Genomic DNA, 17,415 nt, shown 5'->3' with positions numbered 1-17,415 from the left:
CGGCCCTTCGAGCCTGCACCGCCATTCAATATGATCATGGCTGATCATCCAACTCGGTATCCTGACCTGCCTTCTCTCCATACCCCCTGATCCCTTTAGCCACAAGGGCCACATCTAACTCCCTCTTAAATATAGCCAATGAACTGGCCTCAACTACCTTCTGTGGCAGAGAGTTCCAGAGATTCACCACTCTCTGTGTGAAAAATGTTTAAATATGAAAAATATACGGTATATAGACACACTGATCTGTTCTGTATTTATGCCTACAATATTCTGTTGTGCTGCAGCAAGCAAGAATTTCATTGTCCTACCTGGGACATGACAATAATCTCTCTTGACTCTTGACTTGACAATTGTTGAAAAAAAAGTGTTGGAGTAACTCAACAACTCTGAAGGAGATGGACAGGCAATGTTTCAGATTGGGACCCTTTTTCAGCCCAACCGGCTGAGTTACTCCAGCACTGTGGAGTTTTTTTGGTAAATCAACATTTGCTTTTATCTACTAACCATTGCTTTTGTCAACTATCCCCTTTACATTCTCCTTTATCAAGCAAGCTTGGACCTAATTTGGATAATAACCTAGCTTCACTGAATTTTAAATATCTCAGTTTAATCTGACCATCTAACTTGCCTCCACTAGCAGCTCTTGCCTAGATCATCAGCCAATTACAGACTTAACCCCCAACAGGAGCTGGTCTTTCTAACACTTGGTTAATAATTCATGACTAACAGATTCTGATGCATCTTCACGTGCATTAACTATTAAAATTACAGTTCTGGCATCCTTTGATAAAATTGTCCTATATATTACTTGGCACTCAGTTCATGATTTGTAAATACATAATAAAACAGTTAGTTTTGATACATTATTAAATGCAAAGACATATATTTTGCTCATTTTGTCACCTTTTTCTGCTGTTATGCCAAATGTGATTTTATTGACATTAGCATCTCCCTATTTCTTTACCCAAATGACCATTCTTCATTAGTAAGTGCAGATTGGGAATGTTAACATAATATTCCACATATTGTACAACTGGAGCAAGTTAGATTTAGCACAGAGCTAAGGGAATCGAGGGATATTGGGTGGTAAAAGCCTGAACGGGATACTGATTGTGGATGATCAGCCATGATCATATTAACTGGGGGTGCTGGCCCGATGCCGAATGGCCTACTCCTGCACTTATTTTCTATGTGACATGTACAGGGAACCGTTTTCAAACATTTTTGAAAGGATGAAATAAAATGTTTTAGTGTGAGCTGCAGAAAACAAATGTCCTTCAAAGAATGATCCCACCCAAGGGGGATATACTTCTGCAGAAGGTTATCTGTGAGGTAATTGTGCTTCGTTTCTCGGTACTGCAACATTACCACCAACCGTTTTACATTGTCCTCTAGTTCTCAAAATGTTTATATTTTAAATTCTTTTTGAAGAGTTCGGAGCCTTTGACTGCGCACAATTGAAATGTTGATGGAGATGGTGCCTTGAGTTATTCCTGCCACTGGCATCTATGAAAATAACAAAAGTACACCATTTTACTGACATTGAAATACTATTCAAATCTCCTTGATCTTTTCTACAATGCAACCCTTTGAAACTAAGAATGTTGTATTTTATTTTCCAGAAAGCAATCTGTTAGTCATACAGCACAGAGACGGGTGTTTGGAGCAACTAACCAAGCTTGTCCTATTTTGCTCGTGTACCTAGCCCATATTCCTCGAAACCTTTCCCATCCAAGTGTCTTTTAAATGTTGTCATTGGACCTGAATCAACTACTTTGTCTGCCAGCTCATTCAATGTACCCACCACCCTTTGTATGGAGCAAGTTGCTCCTGGAGTTCCAATTAAATCTTTCCCCTCTCACCTTAAACTGATGTTGCTATCGATGCCTTTCAAGTTGTGTCATCTCAAAATATTACATAGAATGGCCTTAAAGGATGGTTACTGTTCGAAAGTGGGCAAAACACTTGCAGCCATTTTCCACACAGCAGGCCCCTGATATTGAGCCGAGATCCTTTTTTTGTCATTTTCTGTGGTTGAGGGATAGGTATTGGGTAGGACAATGTACTCCTCAACATTGTACACTTGGTTTTGTCCAGAACATCATGCAAGAGTAGATTTGGCCCTTTTGATATCTCATGCAAAATATTAAAACCTTATTTCATGGGGACATACTCCCATTTGGAACGTCATGGATTTCCATAACACAGAGAGGAAAGTTTAGAGGGGTGTGGGTCAAACATGGGAGGGAGGAACTAAAGTAGATGAGGTAGAGTAGATCTTAGTCAGCCTGGGCAAGTTGGGCTGAAGGGCCTGTTTCCATGCTGTATGACTCTCCTTCGGCTCACCATCCAATATGGCCATCATGCACCTATTCATACTGATTCTTTAGTGATCCAATGTTATATCCCCCACATTCCCATCATCTCCCCACAGGTTCCACCACCGATCTACTGGCTACCAGCCAGTACTACTACCGGCCAACGCACCTTTGTGATGTTGTGGTGTGGGGGGGGGAGTTGTTGGGAGCCCACACTGTCACAGCAGGAACATGGAAACTCCATATGAAAAACACTGAAATTCAGGATTGAACCTTGGTCATCGGAGTGTTGAGGCATCAACTCTGCCACTGTGCTGCCCTAGGTTCACCAAAGACCCTTTTAATCTTTGTGTTCAAAGATGAACAGTGAAACGTTAAAAAATATATATATTTTAGATATCAATCTGGCAGCAATAATCAAACAATTATTTAAAGCTATAATAGCAGGAGATATTTCAATCATATTTTTCTAATCATTGCAACATACACTGTAATTTTATTACCTAAGTAATTAATTTTACTTCCGAATATTTGCAGTATCTTTTGACTCAGCATTTCCAATGCTTCAAGGAGAAATAGTTAATGCAAGATGAACTCACCAAGTCCACATCAGTCATTGTCAATATCCAATACTTCATTCAAATCGTCAAAATCACTGCCGGGTGATTCAGCTGCCTCTTCTGTTGCTGTTCTCTCGTTGTTTCCCATTATTGTGGGATTATTATACTCACTAAAGAAAAGAAAACCATGGTAAGAAAAGAAAGGAAAGAATGGTAAGGTCATATTAAGGGACGACAGATGGCACAATGGGCTAAGTGTTCGGCTGGCAACCGGAAGGTAGCCGGTTCAAATCCCGCTTGGAGTGCATACTGTCGTTGTGTCCTTGGGCAAGACACTTCACCCACCTTTGCCTGTGTGTGAATGTGTGTGAGTGATTGGTGGTGGTCGGAGGGGCCGTAGGCGCAGATTGGCAGCCACGCTTCCGTCAGTCTGCCCCAGGGCAGCTGTGGCTACAGAAGTAGCTTACCACCACCGAGTGTGACTGAGGAGTGAATGAATAATGCGATGTAAAGCGCCTTGAGTATTAGAAAGGCGCTATATAAATCCCATCCATTATTATTATTATTATTTCACTAACATGTCTGTGAACTTTTCAGTTTACTTTCAAAAAAATGGATACACAACGGTCTGGATTTTATGTCGAGAGTAAGTGATCAATGTTGTCCGCCACACTTTCACGACCTAATTCATGACCTTTTTTACTCGTGGACATTTTTCATCATGCTAGAAAAACGCCCCGACCTACTTGATGCCACGAGTACCTACGACTAGCATCACAACCTGCTACGACCTCGTGACGACCATGCTGTCAAGGGCAAACTCGGCAGAGGTCGTTAATTAGGTCATGAAAGTGGGACAGGCCCTTTATTGATTGAAAGATATAGCATGGAGACAGGCCCTGTGGACCACTGAGTTCACGCCGCCCATTCCCCCTGGTTCTATGTATTCCCACTTTGCCATCCACTCCCTATACTTTATGCTCAATTTACAAAGGCAAAATAACCTACAAACCTGCGCTACTTTGGGATGTGGGTAGAAACCGGAGCACCCGGAAAAAACCCAAGCAATCATAGAGAGAACCTGCTAAAGTCCTCACCAGTAACACTCGAGGTCAGGATCGAACCTGGGAATCTGGCATTGTGAGGCAACAGTTTGCCCATGTGCTTAGAAACTTAAGTATTCCTCTCAATGCAAAGCCTTCCTCTGTCCTCCTAAATCTCATAATACTGAGGGAAAGCAACAGTTCAGGAAGATGAAAGATGCTAAGAGGCACGTCAGTGGAAAATCTTATCGTTCCCTCTTCCCTCTTCGCCATTCTGATGTGATCTTTCCCGTCATAACTCCCTGGCCTGCCCTTCAAGTTCCACCAACCCATAGCTTTCTTATGGCATTTTACAATGCAACTACAAAAGATGCACCACCTGTCCTTTTACCTTAACCCATCCCACTATCCAGCTACCCAAGCAGTCATTTCAGGTGAAGCAGCAATTCAACTGCACTTCTTGCAGTTTAGTGCATTGCATGTGATGTTCACAATGTGGGTCTCCTCCACATGGGAGAAACCAAAAGCAGATTGCTTTGCCGAGAACCTACCTTCAGTCTGCAGCAATAACCCTGAGCTTCCTATTGTCCACCACTTCAATTCACCCAATTCTGACCTCACTGTTTGTGGCTTCCTGCATTGTTACAATGAGACCCAGTGCAAGCTTGAGGAACAGTACCTCATCAAACAGTGGGGCATGTTGCAGTCTTCTGGACTCGATCACAAATTCACCAGCTTCAGGTAACTCGCTTTCCTCATCGGAACTAGTCAGTTTTTCTGTTTGTCATCCATCTGTAATATTGGCTCAAGCTTATTTTCTTTCTTACTGGTATGAACTGTCCTACTTAGCATTCTCTTTATCTCTGCATGTTCCTTTGTTTTGTTCAATCTCTCTCTAAATGTCCTCACTAACCCATCACCCAGATTACTTCATCAAAGCCCTTGTGTTCCCATTCATCACCATTCCTTCCTCTAGCTTCACTATTTGCAACCCTTCGATCCTTTTGTCTCACACCTGTCTATTCATCTCTGCCCTTTGTCCACCATCTGCCTATCAAAAAAAAAAACCCTCACCTCTTTCACCCTTTGCTTCCTAGGCTTTGTCCTGCCCTGCCTCTCTTCCAGCTTTCTCCTTCCTCCTCACAATTAGTCTGAAGAAGGGTCCTGACCCGAAACGTCACCAATCCATGTTCTCCAGAGATGCTGCCTGACCCGCTGAGTTACTCCACTTTGTGTCTTTATTTGTAAACCAGCAGCTGCAGTTCCTTGTATCCAAGCCACAGTGTATTGTTGGGTGTTAATAAAATAACATCAATGCTGCATCAACTTTAACTCTCTTAATCTAAAAGGCTTTGGAACTTTGGAATCTGGCTTCCAGTGGATGTTCCAGCTCCATGGATGCAACATTATGCATTGTTGTAGAAAATAAGGAACTGCAGATGCTGCTTAATGCACAAGGACACAAAGTGCTGCAGTAACTCAGCAGGTCAGGCAGTATCTCTGGAGAATATGAATAGATGATGTTTTGAGCCTAGACTTTGTGTCCGATTACGCACTGTTGTATTGGCATCCAAATAGCCTATTGTTTTGTTTTAGTTTAGTTTATCATTGTCACCGTACAGTGAAAGGCTTTTTTTATTGCATGCTATCCAGTCAAAGAAAAGACTATACATGATTACAGTCAAGCTGTCCAGAGTGTACAGATACAGGATAAAGGGTGTAACATTTAGTGAAAGATAAAGTCTGATTAAAGATAGTTCAAAAATCTCCAATGAGGTGGATGGGAGGTCAAGACCACAATCTCGCTGGAGAGGATGGTCCCCAAATCTGGAGGTATGCATTTTCAAATTTCTGTATCTCTTGCTTGATGGGACAAGGGAGAAGAAGGAGTGACCAGGGTGAGACTGGACCTAGATTATGTTGGTGGCCTTGCTGAGGCAGCGTGAAGTGTAGATGGAGCCTGTGGAAGGGAGGTTGGTTATTGTGATGGTCTGGGCTAGGTCCACAACTCTGCAATTTCTTGCATTTTAATCGTTTCAAGGTCAGATGCAATTTTATTTAAAAGGTATACGGGATAGGAGGTTTTATTGGCCAAGTACAAAATAGTGGTCATACTAGAACCAAATAAAATACCAGCTAGTCTGTGGATACTGTGAGAACTGTGTGCAATCCTGGTCTCCGCACCAGAGGAAGGATGTGAAGGCATCAGAGAGGGCACAGAGTAATCTTCCCGGGATATGTCCAGGATGGGAGAATTTCTGTGCAGAGTCTGGTGTGCTTGTATGGAGAGGGGAAAGTTTGACGGAGGAGTATAAAATGATGAGGAGGTTAGACAGGGTTAACAGGAAGGATCTGAATCCCTTGACTAAGAAGTCAAAACCCAAGAGGCATAAAAGGACACAAAGTGCTGGAATAACTCAGCGGGTCAAGCAGCTTTTCTGGAGAACATGGATAGGTGATGTTTTGCGGGGGGGGGGGGGACCCTTCTCCTAAGAGGCATATTTTTGGTTAGGTGGTATGGGAGAAGTTGAAGTAAAATAACAATTACAGTCAAGCCGTCCACAGTGTACAGATGCCGGATAATAGGTATAACATTTAGTGCAAGATAAACAAAGTATAAAGATGAAGTGCAATGGACAAGGGAATCTTTTTGTGTCAGAAGGAACTGCAAATGTCTGTTTACAGCAAAGATAGAACAAAATCCTGGAGTAGCTTAGCGGATCAGGCAGGTCAAGTCAAGAGAGTCAAGTCAAGTCAAGAGAGTCAAGTCAAGTCAAGAGAGTCAAGTCAAGAGAGTTTATTGTCATGTCCCAAATAGGGGACATGACAATAAACATGGCAGCATCTCTGAAAAGAAATAGGTGACATTTTGTGTCTAGACCTTTTACCTGAAAGAATGGTGAAGGAAGAAATGCTCACCGTCTCCAGTTAGTGGCTGGATATGAATTAGAGTGTTATAGTCCTGTCCCACAGTTCGAGTTCATCCCAAGAGCTCTCCCGAGTTTAAAAAAAATCAAACTCGTGGTAAGCACGGAGAATGAACGTAGCAGGTACATCGGAGCTCGGGGTCGTCTCTTAGCGCTAACGGCAGGTATTTGGGAAGACTCGCGAACGGCAGGTAAGCACGGGAAGACTCGTGAAGATTTTTCAACACGTTGAAAAATGTCCACGAGAGCCCCGAGTACCGACGAGTGGCCATTACCGTAAATTCGAATCAGGGCAAACTCGGGAGAACTCTTGGAATGAACTCGTACCGTGGGACAGGGGTTTTAGACTAGACTGATGCCTCTTCATTGGCATGATGTTGAATGGTCTACTTCTCCCCTATTACTTTGATGTCACGAAGCAGCGCTGTTTCTGTGTACTGCCTATGGTGCCATCCAAGTACCGTGGCCAAATTAAGCTCCTGCAACTGCATCCCACCCTCCAGAAGGGAGACAGCAAAAGAGGAAATGAATTAAGAGGATAAGAAACCAAATTATAAACATGAATCTACCTGCAAAGTGACTGCAGCCCATCCTGATCCATCGCAGTCTCCTTCGTGTAACTTCTCCCCTGATGCGCGTGCCTCTCATGATCTCTGTGTTCTGTCGAAGTCAGCGGAGACATCAGGCAACTAGGTAAGCTCTTCCCTTTCTGCTCCTCATTACTAACGCTGTCTTCTGAAAGATAAAATGGCAAAGCTATACGGTTTCATGTGTAAACACACATTGGTGAAAAACAAAGCAGTTGTACAGGGTCTTGGTGAGACCACACCTGGAGTATTGCGTACAGTTTCGGTCTCCTAATCTGAGGAAAGACATTCTTGCCATAGAGGGAGTACAGTGAAGGTTCACCAGACTGATTCCTGGGATGTCAGGACTTTCATATGAAGAAAGACTGGATAGACTCGGCTTGTACTCGCTAGAATTTAGAAGATTGAAGGGGGATCTTATTGAAACTTACAAAATTCTTAAGTGGTTGGACAGGCTAGATGCAGGAAGATTGTTCCCGATGTTGGGGAAGTCCAGAACAAGGGGTCACAGTTTAAGGATAAGGGGAAAGTCTTTTAGGACCGAGATGAAAAAAATATTTTTCACACAGAAAGTGGTGAATCTGTGGAATTCTCTGCCGCAGAAGGTAGTTGAGGCCAGTTCATTGGCTATATTTAAGAGGGAGTTAGATGTGGCCCTTGTGGCTAAAGGTATCAGGGGGTATGGAGAGAAGGCAGGTACAGGATACTGAGTTGGATGATCAGCCATGATCATATTGAGTGGTGGTGCAGGCTCGAAGGGCCGAATGGCCTACTCCTGCACCTATTTTCTATGTTTCTATCCCCTAGGGAAACTCAGAGTAGCTCACTAATGTACAGACACCACCACCATCAAAGTGATATTGTACCATGACTCTGAAGTGGGCCTAATCATAGAATCAAAGGTTCCAGCAACATCAAACGCTGCACAGCATTGATCCCATGTCAATAATTGTGAAGCTGATCAAATTGAGTCCTGGAGCGATAGAATGTATATTTTAATTATGATAGGTACCGGTGGACACAAAATGCCAGTGAAACTTAGTGGGTGAGGCAGCATCTATGGAGTGAAGGAATTGGCGACGTTTCTGGTCGAGACCCGTCTTCAGACTGATGTCGGGAGGGGGCGGGACAAATAAAGAATGTAGTTCGAGACAGTGAGACTAGTGGGAGAACGGGGGAGGGGATGGAGAGAGAAAGCAAGGGCTATATGAAGTTAGAGAAGTCAATGTTCATACCGCTGGTGTGTAAACTACCCCAGTGAAGTATGAGGTGCTGCTCCTCCAATTTGCGCTGGGCCTCTCTCTGACAATGGAGGAGGCCCAGGACAGAAAGGTCGGATTGGGAATGGGAGGGGGAGTTGAAGTGCTGGGCCACCGGTTCAGATTGGTTGACGGACTGAGCGGAGGTGTTCAGCGAAACGATCGCCGAGCCTGCGCTTGGTCTCGCCGATGTAGAGAAGTTGACACCTGGAACAGCAGATGAGGTTGGAGGAGGTGCAAGTGAACCTCTGCCTCACATGGAAAGACTGTTTCGGTCCTTGGATGGAGTCGAGGGGGGAGGTAAAGGGACAGGTGTTGCATCTCCGGCGGTTGCAGGGGAATGTACCTGGGGAGGGGGTGGTTTGGGTGGGAAGGGACGAGTTGACCAGGGAGTTACGGAGGGGACGGTCTCTGCGGAAAGCAGAAAGGGATGAAGATGGGAAGATGTGGCCAGTAGTGGGATCCCGTTGGAGGTGGCAAAAATGTTGGAGGGTTATATGCTGTATGCGACGGCTGATGGGGTGGAAGGTGAGGACAGGGGGGACTCTGTGACTCTGTCCTTGTTACAAGTGGGGGAATAAGAGCGGAGCTGCGGGATATCGAGGAGACACTAGTGAGAGCCTCATTATTATGTGTTCATTCACAGGACATGGGATTGCTGACATCATCTTTGCAGAGATGACTGAGACACTGTGGTGCAACCAGTAGAGCTGCTGCCTCACAGCGGCCGAGACTCTGGTTCGATCCTGACCCCGGGTGCTGGCTGTGTGAAGTTTGCAAGTTCTTCTCATGACCACGCGGGTTTCTGCCGCTGGGTGCTACAGTTTCCGCCCACATGCCAAAGATGTGCAGGTTTGTAGGTTAATTGCCTCTGGAAATTGCCTGATGTATTGCGGTGCAGGCTCGAAGGGCCGAATGGCCTACTCCTGCACCTATTGTCTATTGGGAGTGGATGAGAAACTGGGATATCATAAAATGAGTGTGAATGGGTGATCGATGGTCAGCATGGACATGGTGGGCCGAAGGGCCTATTTCAATGCTGTATCATTAAATCACCCAAACCAGGGCGACCTAGTGGTACAGCGGTAGAGTTGCTGCCTTACAGTGCCGGAGACCCATGTTCAATCCTGACTATGGGTGCTGTCTGTATGGAGTTTATACGTTCTCCCTGTGACTGCGTGGATTTTCTCTGGGAGCTCCGGTTTCCTCCCACATTCCAAAGACCCACAGGTTTATAGGTTAATTGGCTTCGGTAAAGATTGTAAATTGTCCACAGTGCGATTGTGCTGGCGTTTGAGGATCGCTGTTGGGTGCGGACTCATTGGGCCGAAGGGCCACTTCCCGCGCTGTATCTCTGTACTAGAATAAAATAAATTAAAAAACCAAATACGTGAATGCTTAAGCTCGTTTCTCAACGTGTGATTCTAACTCACCTGTTTGGTGTCTTCTTTTCAGAGATGCTGCTTTGGAGCTGTGTTGCACTGGGGAGGAAGGACTCCTATCTCCACTGCTTGTAGAAGTGGTATCATCATCCCTGGTGTCCAGCAAGGACCTTCTGTATGCAGCCAGTGGCAGCCACTCCTCTCCACTCTCTACGGCCATCTGGTCTGTAATGAATCTCTCCAGGCAATAGAATCTGAGATTACAATGGGTGTTGGAAGCCATTACATAAAACATTAAGGAAAGCACCCCTAACATGGCACAGAGATTGTGTCTGTAAACCCATGGGATCCCTCGGTACAATTGACAATTAACAGTGCATGAAGAAGTGTGGAGAAGGATCCTGACCCAAAACGTCCACTATTCATTCCCTCCACAGATGCTGTCTGACCAGCTGAGATACTCCAGCACTTTGTGTTTTTCTCAAGATTCCAGCATCTGCAGTTCCTCATGTCTCCAACAGAGCATAGTTGATGTGCAGCCTCGAATCTGACTCTTCTTGGTGATAGACACAAAATGCTGGAGTAACTCCGCAGGTCAGGCAGCATCTCTGAAGAAAAGGAGTAGGTGGCATTTCGGAGCTTAACCCATCTTCAGTTTATACTTAGTGGTGACACAGCTTGTACTTACTCTGAGGGGACCATAAAAGCCCTGTCCCACGGTACGAGTTCATTCCAAGAGTTCTCCCGAGTTTGCCCGGATTCGAACTCGGAGATTTACGGTAATGGCCACTCGTCGGTACTCGGGGCTCTCGTGGACATTTTTCATCATGTTGAAAAATCTTCACAAGTCTTCCCGTGCTTACCTGCCGTTAGCGAGTCTTCCCGAGTACCTGCTGTTAGCGTTAAGAGACGTCCCCGAACTACGACGTACCCGCTACGTTCATTCTACGTGCTTACCACGAGTTTGATTTTTTTTTAAACTCGGGAGGGCTCTTGGAATGAACTCGTACCGTGGGACAGGGCTTTAAGTGACATCTGTCCTAATTAATGGAACAAACACTCTTCTCTCAAGTACAGAAACATCACTGCATCAAAGAGCACACAATAGGCCATTGTTGGCCGTGGGATAGATGATAACAACTATACAGTTAGAGGAATTCAATGGGACAACAGTAAAACTAGTACGACGACTATGGTGGGTGAGGGATGGAGGGTGAGGGATGCAAGGGTTATTTGCAGTTAGAAAAATCAATATTCATACCGTCAGGCTAGAATTTAGAAGATTAAGGGGGGATCTTATAGAAATGTACAAAATTCTTAAGAGGTTGGACAGGCTAGATGCAGGAAGATTGTTCCCGATGTTGGGGAAGTCCAGAACAAGGGGTCACAGTTTAAGGATAAGGGGGAAATCTTTTAGGACCGAGATGAGAAAAACACTTTTCACACAGAGAGTGGTGAATCTGTGGAATTATCTGTCACAGAAGGTAGTTGAGGCCAGTTCATTGGCTATATTTAAAAGGGAGTTAGATGTGGCCCTTGTGGCTAAAGGTATCAGGGGGTATGGAGAGAAGGCAGGTACAGGATATTGAGTTGGATGATCAGTCATGAATGGCGGTGCAGGCTCGAAGGGCCGAATGGCCTACTCCTGCACCTATTTTCTATGTTTCTATGTTTCTAGGCTGTAAGTTGCCCAAGTAAAATATGAGATGCTGTTCCTCCAATTTACATTTGGCCTCATTCTGACAATGGAGGAGGCCCAGGGCAGAATAGGAATGGGAAGGGAAGTTAGAGTGTTTGGCCACCAGGAGATCAGTTTGACAGATTTGCTCATGAAGAAATCACATTTAGAGAGCAGCGGTACATCGAACAGGGACAGACCCTTCAGCCCACAAGGTCAATGCAGGAGGTAGATGACAGTAATTTGGTGTAGTATGTTACAATTTGCTCAGGCGGGCTGGGCCTGGCACTGGTTGAAAAAGGAAGTGTGATCCCACTGCTCTGAAGCAAGTCAACTCACTAAATCATTGGCAGAACCAACACATGAACAAAACATTTGAATTCAAGTCAGATTTACATAAGAGGCCATTACTCATATGCCATCTCTTTGAATGATCCAACCAAGGGTGGCACAGTGGCACAGCAGTAGAGTTGCTGCCTTACAGCGCCAGGGTCCCGGGTTTGTCCTGACCAAGGGTGCTGTCTGTACGGAGTTTGTACGTTCTCCCTGTGACCCGCGTGGGTTTTCTCCAGGTGCTCCAGTTTCCTCCCACAGTCCATTGACGTACAGGTTTGCAGGTTAATTCGATTTGGTAAAATTGTAAATTTTAATTGTGTGTAGGAGAGAGCTAGTGTACAGTTGATCACTGATCGCCAATAGAATCGTTCATCGGAAGCATACTGTATATCTTGGAGGCATAAATAACCAAAATATGCTGCAAACAACTCATCTTTAAAAAATCACCAAGGAAAAGATGTGGGTAGTTAAAGGAATGGAAATGTCCATAGTGTACATTGGCTGGAGTGGAGCATGGTCAGTTTCTGTGCAGTGAATTCTACATGGCGAATAGAGGGAGTTAGATGTGGCCCTTGTGGCTAAAGGGATCAGGGGGTATGGAGAGAAAGCAGGTACAGGATACTGAGTTGGATGATCAGCCATGATCATATTGAATGGCGGTGCAGGCTCGAAGGGCCGAATGGCCTACTCCTGCACCTATTTTCTATGTTTCTATGAATAGATGACTATATTATTCTAAAAACAGAGAAGAAGGTAATTGTTGTCCATTTAGAAACTCTGAATAATTACTGTACTTACACTGTTCTCTTGTCTGTTTTCAGCAGCTTTGGGGAAAATTCGCTCAAGATGTCCAGGAAGGCGAGATTAGACGGAGGCTGATTGGTGCCCTTTGCATTGACATCTCTGAAGGCAAATTCAATGCCATTTCTGTCAAAAGAGAAGATGTGAAATCGGTGGGCGAGGCGGAAAAGATAGTAAAATGGAGAGCGTGAATGAACATTCATTAATAACACAGATGGGATAGAAAGAGCTGTACTTGTGCAACATGCTCATCGCTTCCCTGGCTTTCAACTGGTCCAAGCCAAAGGTCAGTGAGAAGCGCCTGGCCAAGTCCTTGATGCTGATGAAGGGTTGAGACCATCTGGTTGCGTTGGAGCCTTGAGCTTCCACCAGTTCACTGAACAGCTGTAACAATGAACACAGTAAGAAAATCATCAAGTCAAACTTTCCACCTCAACATTCAACTCAGTCTGAAGAAGGGTCCTGACCCGAAACATCATCTGTTCATTCCCTCCCCAAATGTTACATGACTCGCTGAGAACTATATTCTGCACTCCGCAGCTTCCCCTTTGCTCTATCTATTATACTTGAGTATCATTTGATTGTATGTATCTAACTGGATAGCATGCAAAACAAAGCTTTTCACTATACCTCAGTACACATAGACATAGACATAGAAAATAGGTGCCGGAGTAGGCCATTCGGCCCTTCGAGCCAGCACTGCCATTCAATGTGATCATGGCTGATCATCCAAAATCAGTACCCCGTTCCTGCCTTCTTCCCATATCCCTTGATTCCGTTAGCCCTAATAGCTATATAAAAGAGTCGAGTTGTATTGTCATATGTCCCAGATAGAACAATGAAATTCTTACTTGCTGTAGCACAACAGAACATGCAAACATAGTACACTGTAAACAATATGATAAACAAGGGAGAAAATAAAGAACCGTGTGTATATATATATATATATATATATATATACACACATATATATATATACACACACACTCACGTACAAGACAGGTACATGGATAGGAGAGGTTTGGAGGGATATATACCTAGATGCACACAGTCTCTTGCCCAGAGTAGGGTAATCGAGGAGCAGAAGACATAGGTTTAAGATGTCTTAGATTACACATGTTAATAATAAACCTAAACCTCAAAATTACACAACGGCCAAATGATTGAATTAGAAAATTGTAATTCTGATGGGCTCTTCTGTATAGAGACACTAACAACAAATACTTTTAAGTATAGTGAGAAAAACAATTATCAAGCTGCGCTTTATGAGAATCTACAACTCAAATTAAAACTCAAATAAAAGATAAAATTAAATATTGCTAACACTGGTTGAGTTTTAAAGATATGCATCGAGCAAGGATATATTCACGAACAAGTACGCACAAATGCATGCAACCAAGTATGTGGACCACAGCTAAAACAGACACCATTTAGAGAACGGAGCAGCACAGGGTAACCAGCCCTTCGGCTCACCGTAGCTTTGTGACTTTAACCCCATCTGCCTGCTCTGGTCCAATCCTTCCTATTCCTGCTAAGTAAATCTCTCTTTCCAACCAGTTCACGTGTCTGTCTGTCTAAATGCTACTTAAATATTGCTATCCTATCCATACCTACACCAACTCTCACTCGTAACTGTATATTCCAGGTGCCTACCACTTTCTGTGTAAAAAATCCTGCCTTGCAAATTCACTTTAAACTTTCCCCTTAAATCTGTGCCCTTTTTAACATTTCCACCTTTAGAAAAAGACTATGACTGTGAGTCCTGGTTTTTGTTTTAGGGTCATGGAGTCTTACAGTTGGAGAGAGCAGGTTCCGTAAATGGCTGCTGTGCCGACAGCTTGTCTCGTTTGTCTCTTCTTTTGTTATTGTGTTACTTGTATGTTTTAGTGTATCTTTTGTTTTAGTATTGGGGGGGGGTGTTTTCATCGTTTCTCTGTCTGCGCTGCGACTTTAACATCGTGGAGCTGGCGGTCCCTTTGATAGGGATCGACCGCAGGAGCTTCGACCTCCCCAATACGGGAACTTCGATTGCCCCGACCGCGGGAGAAAACATAAAAAACAGAGAAAATAGGTGCAGGAGTAGGCCATTCGGCCCTTCGAGCCTGCACCGCCATTCAATATGATCATGGCTGATCATCCAACTCAGTATCCTGTACATGCCTTCTCTCCATACACCCTGATCCCTTTAGCCACAAGGGCCACATCTAACTCCCTCTTAAATATAGCCAATGAACTGGCCTCAACTACCTTCTGTGGCAGAGAGTTCCACAGATTCACCACTCTCTGTGTGAAAAATGTTTTTCTCATCTCGGTGCTAAAAGATTTCCCCCTTATCCTTAAACTGTGACCCCTTGTTCTGGACTTCCCTAACATCGGGAACAATCTTCCTGCATCTAGCCTGTCCAACCCCTTAAGAATTTTGTAAGTTTCTATAAGATCCCCCCTCAATCTTCTAAATTCTAGCGAGTACAAGCCGAGTCTATCCAGTCTTTCTTCATATGAAGGTATGTTGTTTGCCTTCCATCACAGTGGGGAATGTGAGCTCACTGAAAAAAAACAAGATGGACGTGCTGCCTGCAATGGTGAGGTCCCGGAGGCAGTGCCGTGAGTGCAGTGATCTCTGTGTTAGCGGGGACGTGACACCATGAGGACTTCCCGGAGTCTGGTGCGAGTGTGGATGGTTTTCTGACTGTTTGGGCGGACGGGGACTGCAGAGCGAGTGACAGCGGTCGGTACAGCTCTGGTCACATCACAGTGAAGGAGCGTGTGTGTGTGGCCCGGACATTGAACTGATGGCTGTGGGTCTCCACTTATGCTGTGTGCCCTGGGGATTCTCACACGCCGTTATGCTGGCTGTTTAAGTCTATGTTTAATTTGATGTGGTCATGTATCTTGTTGTTTTTTGTATGACTGTTGGTAAATCAAATTCCTTGTATGTTTGCATACTTGGCTAAGAAATTAATTACAATTACAGCGTGGAAACAGGCCCTACGGCCCAACATGTCCCATCTACACTAGTCCCACCTGCCAGTGTTTGGTCCATATCCCTCTCAACCAATGCTATCCTTTTTTTTTTAATTAGACAAATGATAAAAGAAAATGCAAGGATTGGAATATCTCGTCAGAAATGGGCTAAATTAATGTGAGTTCCTTCACTAGACGGACTGTTGGGGTTCCAGAGCAGCCAACGCCACCTTCTCAAGGGTGGCTGAAGGAGAAAGACAAGGGGCTCGTTCACTGATGCTCATGTCTCCACAAGTGATTAAATAAAACTGCGGGCACTGCATACATTTATGCCTTTAGAGATTTATCCCACTCTTGGTGTGGACTGTAACCCAGTTGTGGAAATTGAATCATCAAATCTTCCTCAACAAACCAATGCGTGCTAGTGGAAATCAGTGGTTCAGGCAGCATCTTGGGAGTGAGTGGACAGGTGAGGTTTCAGGGGCTGGACCCTTCTTCAGACCGAGTCTTAGTGAGGCCAATCAGCCCCAGCTGGTGTAGACCCCTTCCCTTTTTACTATCCGATATATAGGTGTGTCAGTTCCCAATATCTTAGTTGAGTTTAGAGATTCAGCGTGGAAACAGGCCCAATGAACCCACGCTGAGCAGCGATCACCCCCCACACTAACACTATCCTACACATTTGAGGGACAATTTTGCAATTATACCAAGCCAATTAGCCTACAAACCTGCACGTCTTTGGAGTGTGGGAGGGAACTGGAGATCCTGGAGAAAACCCACGCAGGTCACTGGGAGAACGTACAAACTCCGTACAGACAAGCGCCCGTAGTCAGAATCGAACCTGGGTCTCTGGCGCTGTAAGGCAGCGACTCTACCACGCGTCACCATGACCTATATCTGGTCTAATAAAAATCTAATTATATGAAGAACCTTATTGGTCCTTTAGATTCATGTTAGCTCTCTGGGGCAGAATTCCCATTGGTATCATTTCCCTTTCCGAATTTCCTGGTGCTCCCGCAACTCATTCTCACATACCCAGCAACTCCCCTTTGATTCTCTGTATTACAAACCTATAATAAGGGGTATTCTGCAGTAGCCAGTTAACTTACCAGCATGTCACAGAGAGAATGCAAAGTGCATACAGACAGCCCCTGAAACCAGGATGGAACCTGGAGCACTGAAGTAGCACTGAATGCTGTGTAACTTTGAGGCCCACCAGATAACAATGAAGGCCGTGGAAGCCAAGTCAAAGGATATATTTTAGGCGGAGATTGAAAAATTCTTGATTAGTATGGGTGACGGGTTATGTGGAGAAGGCAGGAGAAAGCAGGAGAAAGGGGTTGAGAGGAAAGATAGATCAGCCATAATTGAATGGCGGAGTAGACTTGATGGGCACAATCTGCTCCTATAACTTATGAACCTATGATTGTCTGTACAAGAGATAAACTTTGTTTCCCTTTTGGTTCTAGTGTTGTTCAATTTATAAGCTGTTGTTCACAGAACCTGGAAGGAAAATGCCCCCCTGCAGGAACTATACATCAGGAGGTGCAACTCCAG

General features: G+C 44.6%; 1 protein-coding gene across 1 annotated transcript in view; it reads right to left on the bottom strand.

Moving 5' to 3' along the window:
- Window positions 1-357: 357 nt before the first annotated feature.
- LOC116974627 (cohesin subunit SA-2-like) overlaps window positions 358-17,415 on the bottom strand; it is a 117,280-nt gene continuing 100,222 nt past the window's right edge. The window contains exons 28-33 of the mRNA XM_033023305.1: window positions 13,130-13,278; window positions 12,892-13,020; window positions 10,131-10,333; window positions 7,421-7,586; window positions 2,921-3,051; window positions 358-1,509 (exon numbers count right to left, since the gene is read on the bottom strand). Of these exons, the coding sequence (XP_032879196.1) occupies window positions 2,931-3,051; window positions 7,421-7,586; window positions 10,131-10,333; window positions 12,892-13,020; window positions 13,130-13,278 (768 nt within the window). The 3' untranslated portion in view covers window positions 358-1,509; window positions 2,921-2,930. The remainder of the gene's footprint in view (window positions 1,510-2,920; window positions 3,052-7,420; window positions 7,587-10,130; window positions 10,334-12,891; window positions 13,021-13,129; window positions 13,279-17,415) is intronic.

Source organism: Amblyraja radiata, chromosome 6, assembly GCF_010909765.2.
Source record: "Amblyraja radiata isolate CabotCenter1 chromosome 6, sAmbRad1.1.pri, whole genome shotgun sequence".
Lineage (NCBI taxonomy): Eukaryota > Metazoa > Chordata > Chondrichthyes > Rajiformes > Rajidae > Amblyraja > Amblyraja radiata.
The sequence above is the reverse complement of the archived record's forward strand: the minus strand, read 5'-3'. Positions and strand labels throughout refer to the sequence as shown.